Source organism: Numida meleagris, chromosome Z, assembly GCF_002078875.1.
Source record: "Numida meleagris isolate 19003 breed g44 Domestic line chromosome Z, NumMel1.0, whole genome shotgun sequence".
Taxonomy (NCBI): domain Eukaryota; kingdom Metazoa; phylum Chordata; class Aves; order Galliformes; family Numididae; genus Numida; species Numida meleagris.
The window spans coordinates 9,890,084-9,907,870 of NC_034438.1; the positions used below are offsets into that span (position 1 = coordinate 9,890,084).

General features: G+C 36.6%; 1 protein-coding gene across 3 annotated transcripts in view; it reads right to left on the reverse strand.

Moving 5' to 3' along the window:
- Window positions 5,140–17,787, reverse strand: part of ZFR (zinc finger RNA binding protein) — a 42,197-nt gene continuing 29,549 nt past the window's right edge. For 2 of the 3 annotated variants that reach the window (XM_021380387.1, XM_021380386.1), the window contains exons 15-20: window positions 17,047–17,188; window positions 12,011–12,108; window positions 11,097–11,192; window positions 8,077–8,188; window positions 7,876–7,973; window positions 5,140–7,523 (exon numbers count right to left, since the gene is read on the reverse strand). In XM_021380387.1, the coding sequence (XP_021236062.1) occupies window positions 7,344–7,523; window positions 7,876–7,973; window positions 8,077–8,188; window positions 11,097–11,192; window positions 12,011–12,108; window positions 17,047–17,188 (726 nt within the window). In that variant the 3' untranslated portion in view covers window positions 5,140–7,343. Of the gene's footprint in view, window positions 7,524–7,875; window positions 7,974–8,076; window positions 8,189–11,096; window positions 11,193–12,010; window positions 12,109–17,046; window positions 17,189–17,787 lie in introns of those variants that run through there. The other variant, XR_002433324.1, reaches the window with a different exon arrangement.

A 17,787-nucleotide genomic window follows, 5' to 3' on the forward strand; every position in this document is an offset into this window, starting at 1 on the left:
GTATTAGTAATTGTCTGCCATTTGCTAAAACAATGTTCACTAGAATTGCTGTGGTTTTCTAAGCATGTGGAAAAAGTTTTTTGACCACACTTTGTAGACTTAAAACGTATTCATGGTGATGCCTGCACTGGGTTCACCTGAATGTCAGTTGGGTGTTTGAAAATCAGTCTGTCTGTCCTGGGAACTCCAGCACTCACCTGTGCTTCCAGAATTCCAGAACATTTTTCCAGGGAAATCAGTTATTTTAAATCTTCTGTTCCTTCCTGATGTGTGCATGACATTTGTGGAGGGACTGTTCCTCAAGAATGTATAAAACAGCAGAGGGTTGGTGGAAATTTCCTGGGATGTTGTTCCAAGCCCTTGGCATCTATGTTGGTTTTCTTTCACTTTGCTTCACTGCTCCTTGGAAAACACTTTTGCACTGGCATGTCCTGTAATGCGAGCTCTGAATTGGTTGTGCATCTTGTAAACTGGCATGTCTTATGCCTTTAGATACACTGAAGAACATGCTGGGGACATTAGTTAAAGCATCCAGAATCCCTGTGTATGAGTTACCACTGCCATGTGAGGAACACTTATCCTGAATCCATTACCCTGAAATCACCCCTGACAGCACGAGAGGCAGACAGAACAGCTGCAAGACATTTCTTAAGAAATGGATGCAAGAATGCCAAAATAGGCTGTCTCCTCATTCAGGAATTACATCTGAAATGTCTCTCCTTCTGTTCCCAATGATTTGCAAGACAGACTCTTCCGACGCACATTTTCTCAAGTCTTCCTCTATAGCCTCTTTCCTAGTCTGCATTCGTCAGCACCAATTTTTACCTGAGAAAAATTCTTTAGCTCATTTCTTCTCTGCAGCCCCCAGCATCTCTGAACACACTGAATCTCTCTTCTACCTTTCCCTATTCCTGCTCCCCAGAATGTTTCACTTTTTCACTCCAGAAGGTATTTACTTCTGATTTACTCGTAAGATTATCATGCTTGTGCTTCTAACCACTGCTCTCAAGATATGTGCCAGCACTGATTTTATACTGGGTTTTGCTGCAGTGGCAACTTTGCTGCATAAGTAGAGTTGTGTTCTATTTATTTATTCTTAAGTGTGCCTTTGGCAATAGACAGCAACAGCTGGAACACCACAGTTCTTGCTTTGTACTCATCACAGTGATGTGAGAATTACCTCAGCCTTTCCTAACAGCAGCTGATGGTGATGACGGAGCGCTCTCTGCTGCTCAGAGCACATGCACACCTTTCCAGTACCATCCCAGCTAATCTAGGTGATCTCCTGCATAAAACGACACATTATTCTCTTTGTGCAGCATTTTGATCTCCAATTATGCTACATGTTGCACACAGAGTCACTATTCATTCAAAGGTAACAGCAAGGCACAAATGCCAGATACACAGATTTACTTGGCAAGTGAGACAGAGGCACTAAAGGTCAGTTCCTTCTCTCCATCTTCCCCATCCCTCCAGCACATGCACAATGACATTTCTCTTAACACTTCCCTGTTGGCACCTCAGCTTGGCTAGCCTAACCCATTTCAGACTTGACCTGCTAAACCAGCTAGTGCTTCCGTTTTCTTCTGTTTCAGTGGAGCCCTGCAACTGTTGCATGGATGGCAAATCACACACTACAATGGCTCTGCTCTCTGCATGAAACAGAGCTCTTCTCTTATTGCTCCAGCACTGTTTGTTTTTCCCAGTTGGCTGTTTTACTACTTGACATATATTTTCTTCTGTTTTTTTAATTTAACTTTGATTTGTAGATCTCTATCAAAGAGCCTTCCTCACTTTATTTCTCCAGTTAGACTCATTCAACCAGTTCTATTCTTTCTGATACTGTTTTTCTCAGTTTATCTTTCCTTTCTTCTTTCTTCTCAAGTTCATAAAATTCAATCAAAGTCTACTTATTTTCATGGGGAAAATGCAACTACTGAGGTTATCCTGCTAAAATGTTTTTCTGCCAACTTGTTTATGTCCTCAGTTCTGCAAAATGGCACCAAAATCATAATGAACTTGAAACAGAACACATTATCAGAAACAACACATTTGGGCATGGAAGAAAATTGCTGGGTGTGATATGTACGGCAAGAGAAAGCTCACTCCTCAATATGAGAAATGGAGAAATTCATGTGTACAACTGAATGAGTTAAATATTTATAGCATTGATAAATGTATTTAGGAAATTACCAGAAATGATTAGTCCTTTGTGTGCAGGCAGAGCAGATTTCTTACACAGCAGTAAGGACATAAACCAACTAAGTTAGCCACTGTAGATTAAAACAGTTACTAATATTGTTTGGAAGAGAAAAATGTTATGCTGATTATTCACAGAACCACAGAATATCCCAAGTTGGAAGAGATCAACAAAGACCATTGAGTCCAACCCCTGACTTCACGCAAGACCACCCAAAATCCAAACCCTAGGTCTGAAAGCAGCCTCAAAATGCTCCTCGAATTCAGCTCAGGGCCATGCCCGCTGCCCTGGGCAGCCTGTTCCATGCCCACCGCCCTCTGGGGCAGAGCCTTTCCCTAACCCCCGGCCCTCCCCCGGCACAGCTCCATGCCATTCCCTCCGGCCCTGTCACTGTCACAGAGAGCAGAGCCCAGCGCTGCCCTCCGCTCCCTGTGAGGAGCTGTGGACCACAATTCCTACTAATTCTCAACACCTTGGACAGGTGTAAATCACAAAACAGGCACTAAATAAACTTATCAACATTACCAGGAGGAACTGGAATGCCATTTAATTATCACAGGTATTTGAGCTTCCCCTCCTGCTACAACAAGCACAGATTGCTAACATTGCAGTGCTTTCTTCTTGGTAGCTATAGTTTCATGTGACTAAATTAGCAGACCCCACTGGCACAAATTCCAAAGAGATAAAATACCAACAGCTTTCTCTCCTGTATATAAATAGATGGTAGTTCCTTAGCAATGCCATTTTAGATGTCATCGGGCATACTGCGGTATCCTTGTAGGGCTGGCAGATATGGTCCCACAGCTCTGTGGAATCCGTCCCCTTTTGGAGCACCACATACTCTAGAAGCAAATAAAATGGCATTAAACCCATGTGTTCAGGCACCCTAATCACTCCTATATTGTTCTAACTTGCACTGGTAGCAATACAGCTCATCTTACTGTTTTAGTAGCAAACTGTTCACTTGTATAACCAGCAAGTTGCTGATAAATCTAAATATACGCCTGAAGTTAAGTCTGTGATAAATGTATCTCACATATTCTGGATGGAATGTCCTATTCTTATGCTTGTACATGCATCCGATTGATGTAAACATGATGCAGAATGCAGAAGAGGAGAGAAAAAAAGGTTTATATGAAGAGAAAGGTTTGTGACTCATGTAAGAATGAGACTTTTTGTCTCCTTTTTGATGATCAAGTAATCTTTTACTGCAGTACAAACGAGGTACTTTCTCTTGGTCAGCTATTCCATTCTGAAACTTAGATGTTCAAATGTAGGGAACGTTTCTCGATACCTTCCATGTATCTCTGGATTTAGAATATGAACTTGAAATTGGATTGATACAGAATATATTTGAAAGTATTTAAGCTAGGCTGTGCCTATGAAAGTTGTCAGGCTTTAAACTACCCTGAAATAAGTCAGTCATTGTCCTTGATAAGTGTCATGGTTTTATGATTTTCGGTTATTGGTATTCCACATCATAACATCATGTAGTGAATGTACCTGGTTCTCAGAAGAGAAGGACTACTACATTCCCCAGGGTACTTTGCTCCTCTGTTACCATTTTCCAGCCAGAGGGAAAAGACGAAAGCTCACAGTATAAAAACTTGCAGATCACGAGACCTTGCCCCTTTTCCCGCCGTCTCTCGTCTTGGCAGCACCTCGCTCTCCAGCCGTCTTATCGTCGGTAGTAGAGTAAGGCCTACCTTGATTTTGGGACATTCTCTCTCTGTATTGGATTTATCAGCTTAAATTGTAATTATATTGTATTATAGTGTGTTGTTTTGCATTCCGATATCTTATTTAGTAAATTAGTTTGTTTCTCCTCAGATTGTTGCCTCTGTTCTTTGCTCTCAGGGCCATCTCCTTACCCTTTTCCCCTTTTCCCCTTTCCTGGGGCGTGGGCTCGTGGGTCCCCCATCCCCTTCGTCACGGAACCGGGCCGAACGCCCGTTAAACCACTGACAATAAGCTATAATGCAAGTGGTTAAAGAAAATTATCATCTGAATTTCCCCTACCCTATGCCCTTATTGGTGCCATGCTAGTAAAATGCATTTGTGCAGTCCAAATAAGTCCTCACTGTTTATTAAGGAAATGAATTTGGCATTATGTGAATACTTAATAGACTAATCATCAGCTGATATCCAACAGACTACAAGAACATCAAATATGCATAACATCGTAGTAGGAATATTTAAAGTTGATTCAAATCTCAATGTTGCTAGGTACAATAATTTTAAGTACTAGTAAACCACTTGTGAGTAGTGGAAGAAGTCTCAAAATAGAAGCAAATCAACACACCACGTTAATAGTTTTCTAAGACTAGCAGCTCATACAGAATTTCACAAGAGGGCGAGAAGCTGATGGACTGCATCCAACAGACTTTCATTTCTAGCAACGCCTCCATAAACAAACTATGTGAAACCATGCTGCTCAGTAGGATCCTAATGCTGGTGTGCTTATATGTGGACAGGACATACATGAAAACTAGGCAGACAAGTCAATGTCTGAATATGAAGTTTCAAAACCAGAGCTTTCATTCTCACAAACTGTTCCTCAAAGGTAAGCACTAAGGAGGGGGATTTTTCTTGTGTTCATTTCTCATTTGTATATTATGATCATGGTGTAGAGCATTTTGAGATTTAACACATTACTGATGAATAAAAAAGCAAATTCTGCTTCTTTGTAAACAGGTAGCACTATCAAAACACTTTAAAATAATCATTTGTTTGTAACATGATCACTTGGTCTTAGATTTGTCTTCCCAAGCAAACAATTTAGTATTTAAAGTAAAAACTCCGTACTTTCTAAAACCTTGCTTTTCCATTCTTCTTAGCTTTGCCAGAGTCAGGGGTGAACTAGTTAAAACAAGCCTAGTAAAAAGGGCAGGAAAAACAGCAACGAACTGCAATTGACTCTTCACCACACAACATAAAAATCATCGTCACAGCTTCATATTTAATGTGGAATCACTTTAAGTATACAATATTTCAGAAGACTCAGAAACTAGTCAAAAAAGAAAAGCCAGCAGAACAAAAACACAGGAAATCCAAAATACATCTTTGACCTTATTAATCTTGATGTTTAGGGTCACATGTCTGAGGAGACAAGTTTTTAGCTTTATGTGGAAACAAACTTTGGTATTTAGTTGAACTTGCCACATGAATAGCACCTGTAGCTTTCAAAATAAATAGTGATGGCTACCTAGACACCATAGCAGCAAGATATCCCCATTCAAAAAATAAAAAAAGGATCAAGAACAAGCACATGCTTGGAAGCTACACCTCAACGCTGGACTACAGAAACAAGCCTAATCTTTTTTTAAAGCACATGCTAGTTATTGTTTATCTGATACTGAAATTATTTAAGAAACATTTCCTACCATAAGAAAGCTTTCCTTATTTACTAACACTCATATATAGTCCGCTTAAAATCACACTCTGATGCTTTAAGAACACTGTATTACATTTTTTCTTTAAGATTCTCTCTATTTTCTAAGTTATTTTATTTGTATTCCACAGACTCATCCTGTCAGCAGTGAGTGTTGCAGAAGAGAAGTACCGTCCAACTCTACAATTTATTTAATTAAAAAGGTCAAAGATAAATTCAACCACAAACTGCAACAGAAGACTTTCTTAATGAATAGTATCAGAAATGACAAATTATCTTTGTGACATCTGATACACTCATCAGCCATTGATAAAGTAGTTACTGGAATGTTAGTCTGTGTTAATCTGTGTGTTTTATGGGTTTGCAAACAAAGTGTAATAAACATTGAATAGAGTAAGTGAAACTTCAGTTTCCAGCGTGTAATGAATTTTAGTCATTTAATAAATCTTAGTTTTTATTTGCGTATTTCCACTGTAGTGCTGTGACAACAAATCACACCTGTGTACCAGAGCATACACCAATGGTATGATGTAACTTAACACCACTGCTATATTTTAGCTTTTTGAAAGAGACATAAGCATACAATATGGCCACACCAAATAATTTTCTGGGTTTTTTCTTTGATAACCTTCACTTAGTAATACTTCACTTCTAAAATTTGAATTATTGAAAAAAAATCACAGAAATTTTATACAGGAGCAGCTATAAGGAATAACCTCACAGGCACCAATATGACAAACATTTATTTTTTAAGGACTGAGAGGCATTAATGTCATGTTGCCAAAAGTTGATGGAAAAGAATGATTAATGTTGTCCAAATGGGAAATGCCTGCTTCTGCTTATATGTTCAGAACAGAAAGTCAGAAAGTTATTTTTTTGGCCTTGCTATGTCACAAAGTCAATCATACAAAGAACTATGCATTTAACCTAAAATAATAGTTTTTAAAGCCCTTCTATTAAAAACAAACATCATGCAAAACTTTAATCAGTTATGCGGCTGCTTTAAAACTGTTGCAAGATCATACTGTATATATTAGCTTTTATACTGCTAATGCACAACTAACAGGAAATTTACTTAGATTAACACAAATTTGTCTTAATTACAACGTTATATCACACTAAGAAGACAAATGCCACAAGATTGGCAAAAACATTTAACTTTGAGCACTCAAACGGCAGGCTAATTGTGTTGTAACCCCTTCACATTTAGAAAAAAACCATAATCCTGCAGTCTCACTTTACAAAAAAGAAAAGTTTGTAAAATATTAATTGGGAGGGAACAGTTTATACTATCAAACACAAGGTAACTTATACAACTAGTGTCAAGAGCAAACAAAAAAAACCTTCTAAATAAAATGTCAAAATACACATAGCAACAAAAGGACAAATGCTGCATTAAATACAGTCAAGATAAGACAATGCACTTGTTCATAAAAAAAAAAGGGCAAAAAATAACAAGAGTTACTAAAGTTAGCAATACTTTTAAAGAAAACGCTATGAGGGAAAAAAACTCAGAACTATTTTTTTCCTATGATAGTTTCCATTTGTAGTCTTTCCATCCATAATTTGTCTGATACAGCACATCCATTAAAATGTTCAGAATCTCCCAGAAGAGCTAGGTTGTCCTCTTCCAAATCTAATTTCTGAGTTGTTTTTGGATGTTTTAAACAGACACTATTATGAATGGAGTAAAAACAAGGCAACAAATGGACATTTTATCACCTTCAATCCTAGCATAAAAGACCAAGTTTTTTAAAAGTTATCATAATCTTTTTTGTCTTTTTTTCCTTCTGCTTCAAATCCATCAACCCCATCACTGTCCCTTCTCCTTTTACGATTGTTATGGATGTTGAAGCGTTGATTCATCTGTGGTAGCGGATCCATTCCTAAAACTTTGTGAATTTGACGGAATGCAAGGAGTCTCAGTGCAAACTACAAAAAGGGTAGAAAGAAGATATTTCAGTTAGAAACAAACATCAATGTTGAAGACTTTGTCAAACAATGAAGAAGCGGTGTAAGATAATATCACACGCAACTCCTGCCATCCACCTTCTTCCTTCCCACAACAAAGTAAACATAATAATATGTGCACATCACACTTGCGGCGTCAGTGCAAGTCCAGCAGCTAAAACACGTTATGTTGAAGCCGGGAATGTGAACTTTGTATAGCAAATGTGACATGCACATATGACTGTGTTGACTTTATTTCTGAAAGGAAGTGGGAGGATAGTGACAGCTATCAATGCCATCAAAATTTAGTTACTTTAACCAAACTTCACCTTACCTGTGCACTTGAAGTAATATCCTCACGTTGCTGATCTGTCATTACAGCAAGTGTATCAAAAGGATCTTTTTCACAAGGGTCCAGAAGGCCAGGACCACCTAGAATGGTTAGGCTAATTAGTAGCACATCTTTACCTTATTTTGACTAAGATCAGAGATTTTTATATTACTTCAGCATAAGTATATATCAAATTCAACTTGCCTTTAAGGATGATTCCTGAAGATATGCACTCAAAAACTCTTCTAAGTGCATCCCCAGGGCTTTGTGGTCCAGTAGCACTGCTGATTGCTTTTTCCACAAGCAGCTCCATAGCCTGTAATAATGATAAAACCTCGTTAATTTAGAAGACTGACTGAAACAGAAGAATGATGCTACTGCTGTCCAGTTCAGAGCTTTTGATATAGGAATTTTGAAGAACACAGAACCATTTCGGTTAAACAAACAAAAAAGACTATTTTATAAAGGCAAAAAAAAAAAAAAAAAAAAAAAAAAAAGAAAAAAAAAAAAAAAAAAAAAGAAAGAAAGCTGGTGCAAGCATCACCATCTTGATATCCCTCTTTTCACAGGTAGCCTGAAAGCTTTTTATAAGTTTGTATAGTAGCAGGCTACATATTAAGATAGCCAGCTTGTCCAACATTTTTTTGAGTATGTATGAAAAAAGATGGGTTATCTGAATCCGACAATGATATGAATGAACAATGCACAGTATACATAATGAGATTAACAGAACATGACAAGATTTTTTGCTATAAGAACACAAACTCAAGTAATCAAAAACATAATGGTCTTTTGAAGTTTAATCTAAATGGTTACCAGTTCCTCAGTTTAACAAAACTGAAGTTCACAGTAGATTTTTTCCTGGATATAAGCTAACAACAACTGAGGTGTTCAACAAGTGTAAAAAAAAATCTTTAATGATTAACAGACTTTTAAAAGACTAGCAATACTAAGTAAAAAGAAGTAGTAATACTACTTCTTTTCCCTCTGAGACTATTTCCATTTTTTGCTTTTCTTAGATACTATTTTAAAAAAAACAACTGTAGAAGATATTTGCAGTAGTAAGGAATAGCTTTCCTTAGCTTTTTCAGCATTAAATTGATGTTTCAATACCACTTTATCTGCAAATTTCATTTAGAAACATATTTTTTTTCTCCTCTTAGTTTACAGCTTTTCAAATGTTACCTTTTATTTTCACTTTCTAGGAATAAATTCATGCAAGTAATTATAGGCGACGTTGATTACAATTCTTCATGAAGGATGCTCACTCCTTCTATTTTTGGCTCGATTTAACTATTAATTTTCACTTCTTGAGCATGGCATTACCACGGTCCCACCATATTACTCTGGACCAAGCTACTGTTCTATCAACAGTAACAGTTGTTTCCAAGCATGAAGCAAAACACAGCAGAAAAGAAAAAAAAAGAATAATGTTTTTGCATTTATTCAAATCTAGCTCTTCCAGATTCAGAATCCCAGATCTTAATCATAGGACAATGTGAATTACAACGCCCTGGTGTCTGAGTGCATGAAAGGCTAGATTGCATGTCTGAGAAATTAATCTTGAATAATCTTGAATAATTTGTAGGAAACTGACAAAACTCTTCAAGTTTCGTTTTTATTTTTAGCTATATAAGGAGGCTACTAATAATTTCTGTGTTTAATCTTCTGAGGATTTCCTATTATTAAAAACAGTTGAGCTCTTTTTGAAAAGGTCCTTTACTTGTTACAGGCTTCTAGCATACATGTAAGGAGAAGTTCTGTATCCAGAACTATAAAATTCCAGCTGTGACTTGCAGAAATTGCAAAAGTCTAAAAATCATCATTTTTCACTCTGTTGTTTCTTTTGTCAGTAAGGCTTTGAGAACAGTCCAGAAGAATAACTGACTACACATGTCAGTGTTGGTCCATGTCACCAACAATGCACCCTCTGCCAGAAGCAAACTGGGGAGCCTTCTTGAAGAGAACACAGCTACACCTGACACATATCTCTGTTCCCTCCAGGGTGTGCCTCAGAACAGACAATGTGGCAACGAGGAAACAACATCCCTTGTTCTTTATGCATATGCCTTCTGTGTGTTGTGATACTTACAAAAATGCTTTTCTACAAGTACGCCAGGGGTTATTTTTTGGCAGTTCAGTATCACGGTGATAATAAAGAGGCCAGTTAAATACTTTTCTAGCTTCTTTTAAGCTATATTCGTACAGCGTATCTTTCAGAAATGTAGCACAGAAACTAGCAGGATATATGTATACTACTATAAAAACTTAAACATAACCTTTTACATATTTTTTCCAGAAGCAATCGATATTATTATCAGAAGTATTTTAATAAAATTGTCTGCAAGCCTAATCCAGGTGTAAAACATTTTTCATTAAAATAATGCCAACCATTGAAACTGCCTTGATCATGTTAGCTCTCTTTCTACCAAAATCAAAGAGTTTACATTGGGAAGCAGCACACTGCAACAGAATTTAGCCTGTGAAACAAACCAATCAATTTACCAGCATACTATACATATGTTTCAGAGTTTTTATTTCAGACTAAACTTTTCTGGTCCACAAATCGGAGAACAGATTACATTCCTGGAGAGCATCTTTCAAAATAGTCAATGCAAAAGGAATTCTCCAAGAATATTCAGCTGAAGAAACTATGAGAGGTAAACAAGTTCAACCTAGAAATCTGTTTTTAAGTGACACTGATCAAGATGCTAATTTTGACACATCCACTGACTAGTACTGTTGTATTTCATCTTTCAGAAGGGTAGTATTAACAATCACAGGAACTACTGTGATCTCTTCATTTGTTCTTTAAAGTAGCCTTTCTGTTATCGCAGAGTTACCTGGGTACAGGTAACTGCTAGATCTGTTTTAATAAAGTTCTGACAATTTCTAACCAACCACCAGTAGGTGGCCGGAAAAGGTTTATTTCCTTATATACAGTTAAAACGAACAAACAAGAAGCACCTAACATCTATTATAAGGATTCTACCCACAAAGAATTCAAGTGAACATGAAAATTCCTTTGGAAAAAAATATTCCAGCTTCAAATAACTAAACCTCAGAAAACTAGGTTTCTAGAGGGACTATGTACATTCCCTCTAAATATAAAAACAACAACAAAAAATACTACTGGTTGCAAAGGTCTAGATTTAACAGCAGTAACCCTTTCCAGTGCCTGTATATATATTTTAAAAAGACTCATTCAAAAGAACATTACTCACCCAGCTTGGAAAATCAGACCAAGTAGGAACACGCTGACAGAGGTCACGAAGAATACGAATGATAATCACACAGGACTGCAGACCATTAGCTCTAGCCTTGAGAGCAATACAAAATCAAATTAATCAATCCCAGCACCAACAGCAAATAGGACTCGTTGAAAGACTAAAACACCACTGTTCAATGGAAGCTCAGATCCAAGACTGAAATAAATCATTTTACAAGTTTATTCCATGAGCCGCCATTTACAGCAGTATTTTATAAAGGGTTAGTAATTTAAGGTGGTAGAAGTCAGAGTGCCCAGGTTATACAAGAATAACATTTCTTGATCCCCTGTACACTTTGACCCAAGTTCACTTGTAACAATACAGTATCTTTCTATATTAGAAATAAAAAGGATAAAGTAAAGGTCTAAGAAGTAGGTATAGAGACTGAAAGGTCAAGGGAACCTGTTTGGTTTCTTTATTGTGCCTTTGCCAGAATGCAAAGTCACTAAACCAAACAGTTGCTTCTCACCTTTCATTCCCTACACTCAATGCACTTAAAGAAATAGGAAAAAAAGTCTTAAGTCTAAACACAAAGCTTTAAACACATATTCCATTATTTAAAGCAAAGTTACTCTGCAGCCTTATGGAATATTTAACAAATATACAATATATGATCACCCCAAGCGAGTCAAACTTTCAACATCGCCTTCTCAAAGACCAGAAAAAAAAAATCATGTCAAATGAGCTATAACTGCACAAAGCAGTTCCTCCATCCTCAACCTTCTACATTTAAATTTAGGGACCAGAAAAATATTACGTATTATTAGCATGAACAACGCCGAGTGTTTTCAGACAATTAAACATTTATATTGCAACTGAACTTAATCTCTCATAAGGCTACAAGAAGAAAGTAAAATGATGTTCCGAACCTGGAACCACTTAGCGTGGCGTAGAGCAGCCAGAGCGTCAAGGCATTTTTGCCTGTCCAAGACGTCCGGTGGGTCTTTCACCATACCCGAGGTTACATCTAAAATGGATTGAATTGGCAAAATGCAGTGAGGAATGGGTGTTTGACCAGGTGAGCAAGACACTTCCTTAAAGTAGCTTCAATGTCACACATGCCATTTGAAGTTTAAACCCTTGAAGAAGTGTAAATGTTCCATAAAAGGTATTCAATTAGGATTAGGACATCAACCCAATGTGAAGATCAAGAGCATAGTATACTTCATCTTTTTGGTTACTTTCAAATGCATTGCAGATTATGCAGTGCCTAGTGCTTCTTTGTTTAAGGTGCCACCAGAAAAATACATATCCCCTAAAATTAAATACGGAAGGAAGGATGGTTGGACACAGTGCACCAGCACAGAGAACACAAGACAGAAGGAACACAAAAATCCACTTTAACCAAGTAGAAACATTCAAACTTAAGTTTCTTGTATATTTTAACTGTCTCCAGTTATTTGGGATCTAGACCTCAAAAGAAAAGTATAAAAAAATCTCAAAAAACCGAGATGTTTTGTAGCAATACTATTGTTATTATACCTCAAGATGAGAACGTAATGATTTTGCTTTAAAAGCTGACTAAAGGAACCAGAAATGCACTTCAATATTACAGAGTTCCATGCTTTTTAAATACCCTCTTTTATTCAGACAAATTAATACTTCAATCCATGACATACGTGCTCCAAAAGAACTTAGGATGCAAAGAAAGGGGACTCCTTAAGACTTAGCAGGAAAAAGCAAAGCAAGGAACAGTTTAAAAAACAAAGCAGAATGTCTGAGAGATAAAGACAATACAGAAGATCCCATATATTAAATATTCAGGAAATAATTAATTGACAAGCTGACTGCATTGTTACCTAAATGGAACAGATCACGATGCCATTTTTGGAAGTGGTTTAATCAATGAAACAGGAACCACTGAACAATGAGAAACTGCATCTTCAGATTACTTACAGTTGTAAGGCTATGCTGTAGCAATCAGCTTTAAAAATTCAATTATTATTTATAAAATTAGCTATTGTGACCAGTAATAAGGAATATTGGTAGCATAACTGGTAACGTAACATAGTAAGAAACAAAAAGCCCTCTCTCAGTGGCATGCATTTCACAGGAGGTGGCTATATGAAACAAGATAGTTTATGGCAGTTTATGACATAAATTTTGGAAAGTCAGAGAATCAAATTAAAAAAGCAGAGAGGGATTTTAATAAAACAACTCAACACAAAGAAACCTCTAGTGATGCTGCAGAAAGACAGCTCTGAAGCTGCCACTTAGTTTACTAGAAAAGTAGAATAAATAGTAGGATACTTTCCTGAGAGCAAGAAGCTGTAAATAAGCATGGTGCTACAAATTTCCAATATTACAGTTAAGTTTGAGCTGAAGTACTGCATTCAGATTTAGACATTTTTATATGATATTCTTAGTGCTCTGAACAGAATTGAAAAGATTTCAAAATAAGAACCAGGTCGAGAAGAATATTGTTATCTTCTCACAAAAATACTCAAACTTAGGGACAATATGTTAAAGTGGAAAGAAGGAACTAAAAAAGCATTTACAGAGCAAATGAAGACATTTGAAGTGGTATTTAAAATAAAACAAAAAATAACCAAACACAAAACAAAATGCAACTAAACCCCAAACCTATGCAAGAGAGGTGCCAGGTGAGATAACTAATGAAATGAGCACAACTTGGATATTAGAGACAAGAGATACACTAAGAGAAAACCTACAGAAGAGAAGAGTGGGAAAACAAAGTTGAGAAATTTAAAGCAAAAGTATGGTTTTGGTGGGCCTAGTTATTCAATTATTCACATTCCCCTAAAACTAATATGCCATGAGGTGACATTGCAAATATTCAGCACAATTTCTGCATTATTTTAAACTCCACTTACTTGACTTCTAGCTCTCAAAAACTCTCAGATTGGAAAATAATTTTACAAAAAAGTATTACACAGCAAGTGCATAAATGAGAATCCTACTCAGTGCTGGAAATGTAAATGTAAAATGTGCCACCAATATGTAAAAAACATATGAATACCCTTGAAACTTAAAAAGACTGTGAAAGTCAGAAGATGCCAAGGCGCCTCTTGCACTGAGAGAATATTGAGTGAAAAAAAATAAGGAAACTCTTGTAATGTTTAATCTGTGGATTTTTGCATCTGTTTCACGTTATAGGATTAACCCCTTAACGACTATTTAACTAAATTCAGACTCCCAACCTACCACCCTGTTACGCTAAGGCACAGAGTTGAGTTAATTTACAAAACTCAATCACAAATTCTCACCCTATGTAACATATTTATAACTAGTCTAAGTATAAGGGGTTAATCTTCAGTTAGACATGCTGTGTCCACACTACTTCTTCATTAAAAGTTAACAGGTATATCAATTTCGTAGCATTATTATGCGAAATACATATTACCCAGTCAACTATTTCAAAACTAGTGTGAACACTGCTTAATTCTAGGAGAGAGACAAGGACAAAAAGAAAAACAAAACAAACAAACAAAAAATAAACACAAAGTAACAGTAGATGCTAGGACGATGCATCCAAACCCCCTTTCTTTGTAAAGTATGGCAGGTGTGACACTGAGCTTTTGAAAACCTTGGTCAAAAATCCTTCCGATGTCTTGGCAGCAACCCCTGACAGGAATCAAGTCTCTCTGCTAGAAGGCTTTGGACCGGGGCTGTTAGCTAAGGATAAAAAAAACCACGCGCACACATGTATGCTTTATAAATATGTACACTTTGTTTGCTGAAGGAAAAACTCCACAGCAGGGGTTAGAACACTTTGATTATGTCAGATTTGGGAAACTGTCAAACGCAGAACACTGTAAAGAACAGTAGCTATGCGGTTAACAATTTTATTTCACACCATATTTTTTTTTATCATGTGATAGGATTATTACACATCAAACATAATTCTTCTCCATGTGTAAGTCTCAGTCTCATCTTTACTCATACTGGTTCTTCCGGTAAAGCCTTCCTTATCACCTGAACTAGCTCCCCAAGCGAGCTAAAAAAAAAGAAAACTTGTAACCATTGTTAAGACACAGAGCATGAGAAGCTGCAGTAAGAAAAAGGACACAAAACACGCACTGTTATAACTCTGCAGCAAATAAGCAGCAGTCTTCATAATCAGGCCCTCCTTGCTGCAACAATTTGCAATTCAGTCTTCTATTTTCTCTTGTTTGAAGAGTGAACTTTACTGAACATCTATTTCGTACTGCTCAGTGTCTTGGAGAGAAATCTAACTCGATTTTGCTTGCCCAGAGGCAGTACTGCATTCAGCAGTGAATAAACTCACAATGATCATTTACCTCAAGAGTGGGTCAGACAAAAATACAAATTTGTTTCCTTTTGGAGGCATAAATTGAGGGATTAATTGTAGGGATTTTATATTTATTTTTAGCTTGTATCATGTAATTTTAGACCACAAGCAGTTTAATTGCAATTGAGTATTGTGGCAAAATCAGTACTGCACTTTTTGCATAGTACATTAACATGGTGTTTAAGGTTAACTTATTTTAATGATTATCTGACTTAATAATCAAAGCCATTAAGTGAAAATATTCTTTATAAACTTAAGCAATATCAAAGTCAGATTCAACGCAGACAAACCAAGAGTCATGTTACACTTAAAAGTGCCAAATCCCAAGTAGTATTGACTGGATGTGACAGTCTACGTATAAAGCATTTATAGGTAGGTACGATATGAGCAGCTTAAAAATCATGTACAAAGCACTCTTAACTACTCTTTAGAAGTCATCCGAACTAGAGGAGACATCTTGAGTTTTCTCTGATTACACAGGATAATGTTGTTAACTCAGTTTGCTTATGATGCACTAGTCACAGCTACAGAACATAACTAATGCAGTATAAAAACCTCAAATATTTTAGAGGACATGTAATGATGAGATAAAATAAAAAAAAAACAACTGTAGCTTATATAAATATGTATATACACAAGCACATATATATACATAAACACATACAATTTTTTCAACCTGCATGAGAAGCATTAAAATAACCTCAGAGTTCCTATCTGCAGGTTCACGGTCAAACACCAGAACCCTGTTTGCCATGATGTCTTTCAGCTACGAAAATACAGGACTAAAAGGAAACAAACTTCAATTTTATCTGACCCGTAGACAAAAAGAACCAATGTACTGCAGACATTAATCATGCTTGTTGGCTTAAAAGCTTTTGGAGCTTTGAAAGTGTTACAGAACAGACCCTAAAGCAACACTGCTGGCACCAGAGAAACTGTGGACTTCAGAAACATAAATTGATTTACGAACACCACCTTCCGCTTCAGCTCAATGACAAGCTGTTTCTTACTGTACTAGTCTGGGTTTGCCAGTTGGGTATGAGACTTATAGTAATACCAGAAGCCTAAAATGTACTCAAAAAGCACTACAGACCAAAAAAGCAACCTCAGGGAGCTGGAAAAAATTGCACTGTCTTTTAAAGTCAGAAGCACTATTACCATCAAAAGTGTTACACAAGTGCATTTTAAGTGCCAATGCTAATTGGAACGTGTAAGTGATGGCAATACTGATGCAGTTTAAATCCAAAAGCATGTGATTTGGTTTTCTAAAAGGATACAATCTTTCTCTTAAGGCAAGACTGATCTAGAACGCCAGTTCATAGCCACTTGCTATATAACACTTAATTTTTCACATAATTAAAATCAAGAGGGGGAAAAATAGTCAAGTTTGTACCTTTTCCAGAAAGCTGAGGTTGGACGTAAAGTTAGAATTTAAAAAAATTAAATAAATGCATCACGTAAATATTTATTTTAACCAACTGCTGTCTACCAAGACTGGTTGTCGAAAAACAAGGTTTCAATCAGTGTTGTGCCAGCATGTTACCTTCCAGGACCTTAATGCCATCTTAAGCAGAATAGATAAACATATCAAAATACGTAGAAGAGATGTAATATCTTTAACAACTTCCCAACCTCCTTCCCTCATGTTCTCCTCCCGAATGACTGGAGATGTCAGTGTGATAGTAACTTGCATTTTGGGTTCCACACATGAATTTAAAATTATTGCTGCTTCTGGGACTGCACACTTGATATCGTATTTCTCAGGACTTATTACCTAAATATTGGGAAACAGAGATTTCTGTTAGCACACGACTAAGGCAAATATGGAGAAGGAAATGGACTTCAATATACGTCTTTTTAAGAGAAAGACAGAAATGCAGTAATAATTATACAAAGCAGATACATGTGTTTTCAAAGGAGTCACAGTATATCCAATTAAAAAAAATCTATAAGCATAGAGAAATATATAGATATGGACAAACACACTGTTGCCAAATCATTAATGAAAATACACAGCACTCAACAAACACGCAAAAGAAAAAGCACTACTCATAAAGGGAATTCACATGCAAAGTAAGTTACATAACATGAATCTTAACAGCATTTAAAATAAATCCTCACAGCCACTTGAAATGCGAACCGGGTATGTCTCCCATTCAAACACAGCAGCCGCAAAGCTGCAGCGGTTCCTCTCCTTCCAGCTCTCACTTACAGGCTGAGTACTGCGAGGGAGATTCTTTACTTAGCTGTCACAGCATCCTCAGATAAGAACAAAGGGCCAGATAAACACCCGGAGAAAATGTTACAGAAACAAAATGGTCATTCTAAATTGCTTCTTGCTGCTAGATTTAATAGTTCTATTCCAAGAAGCTG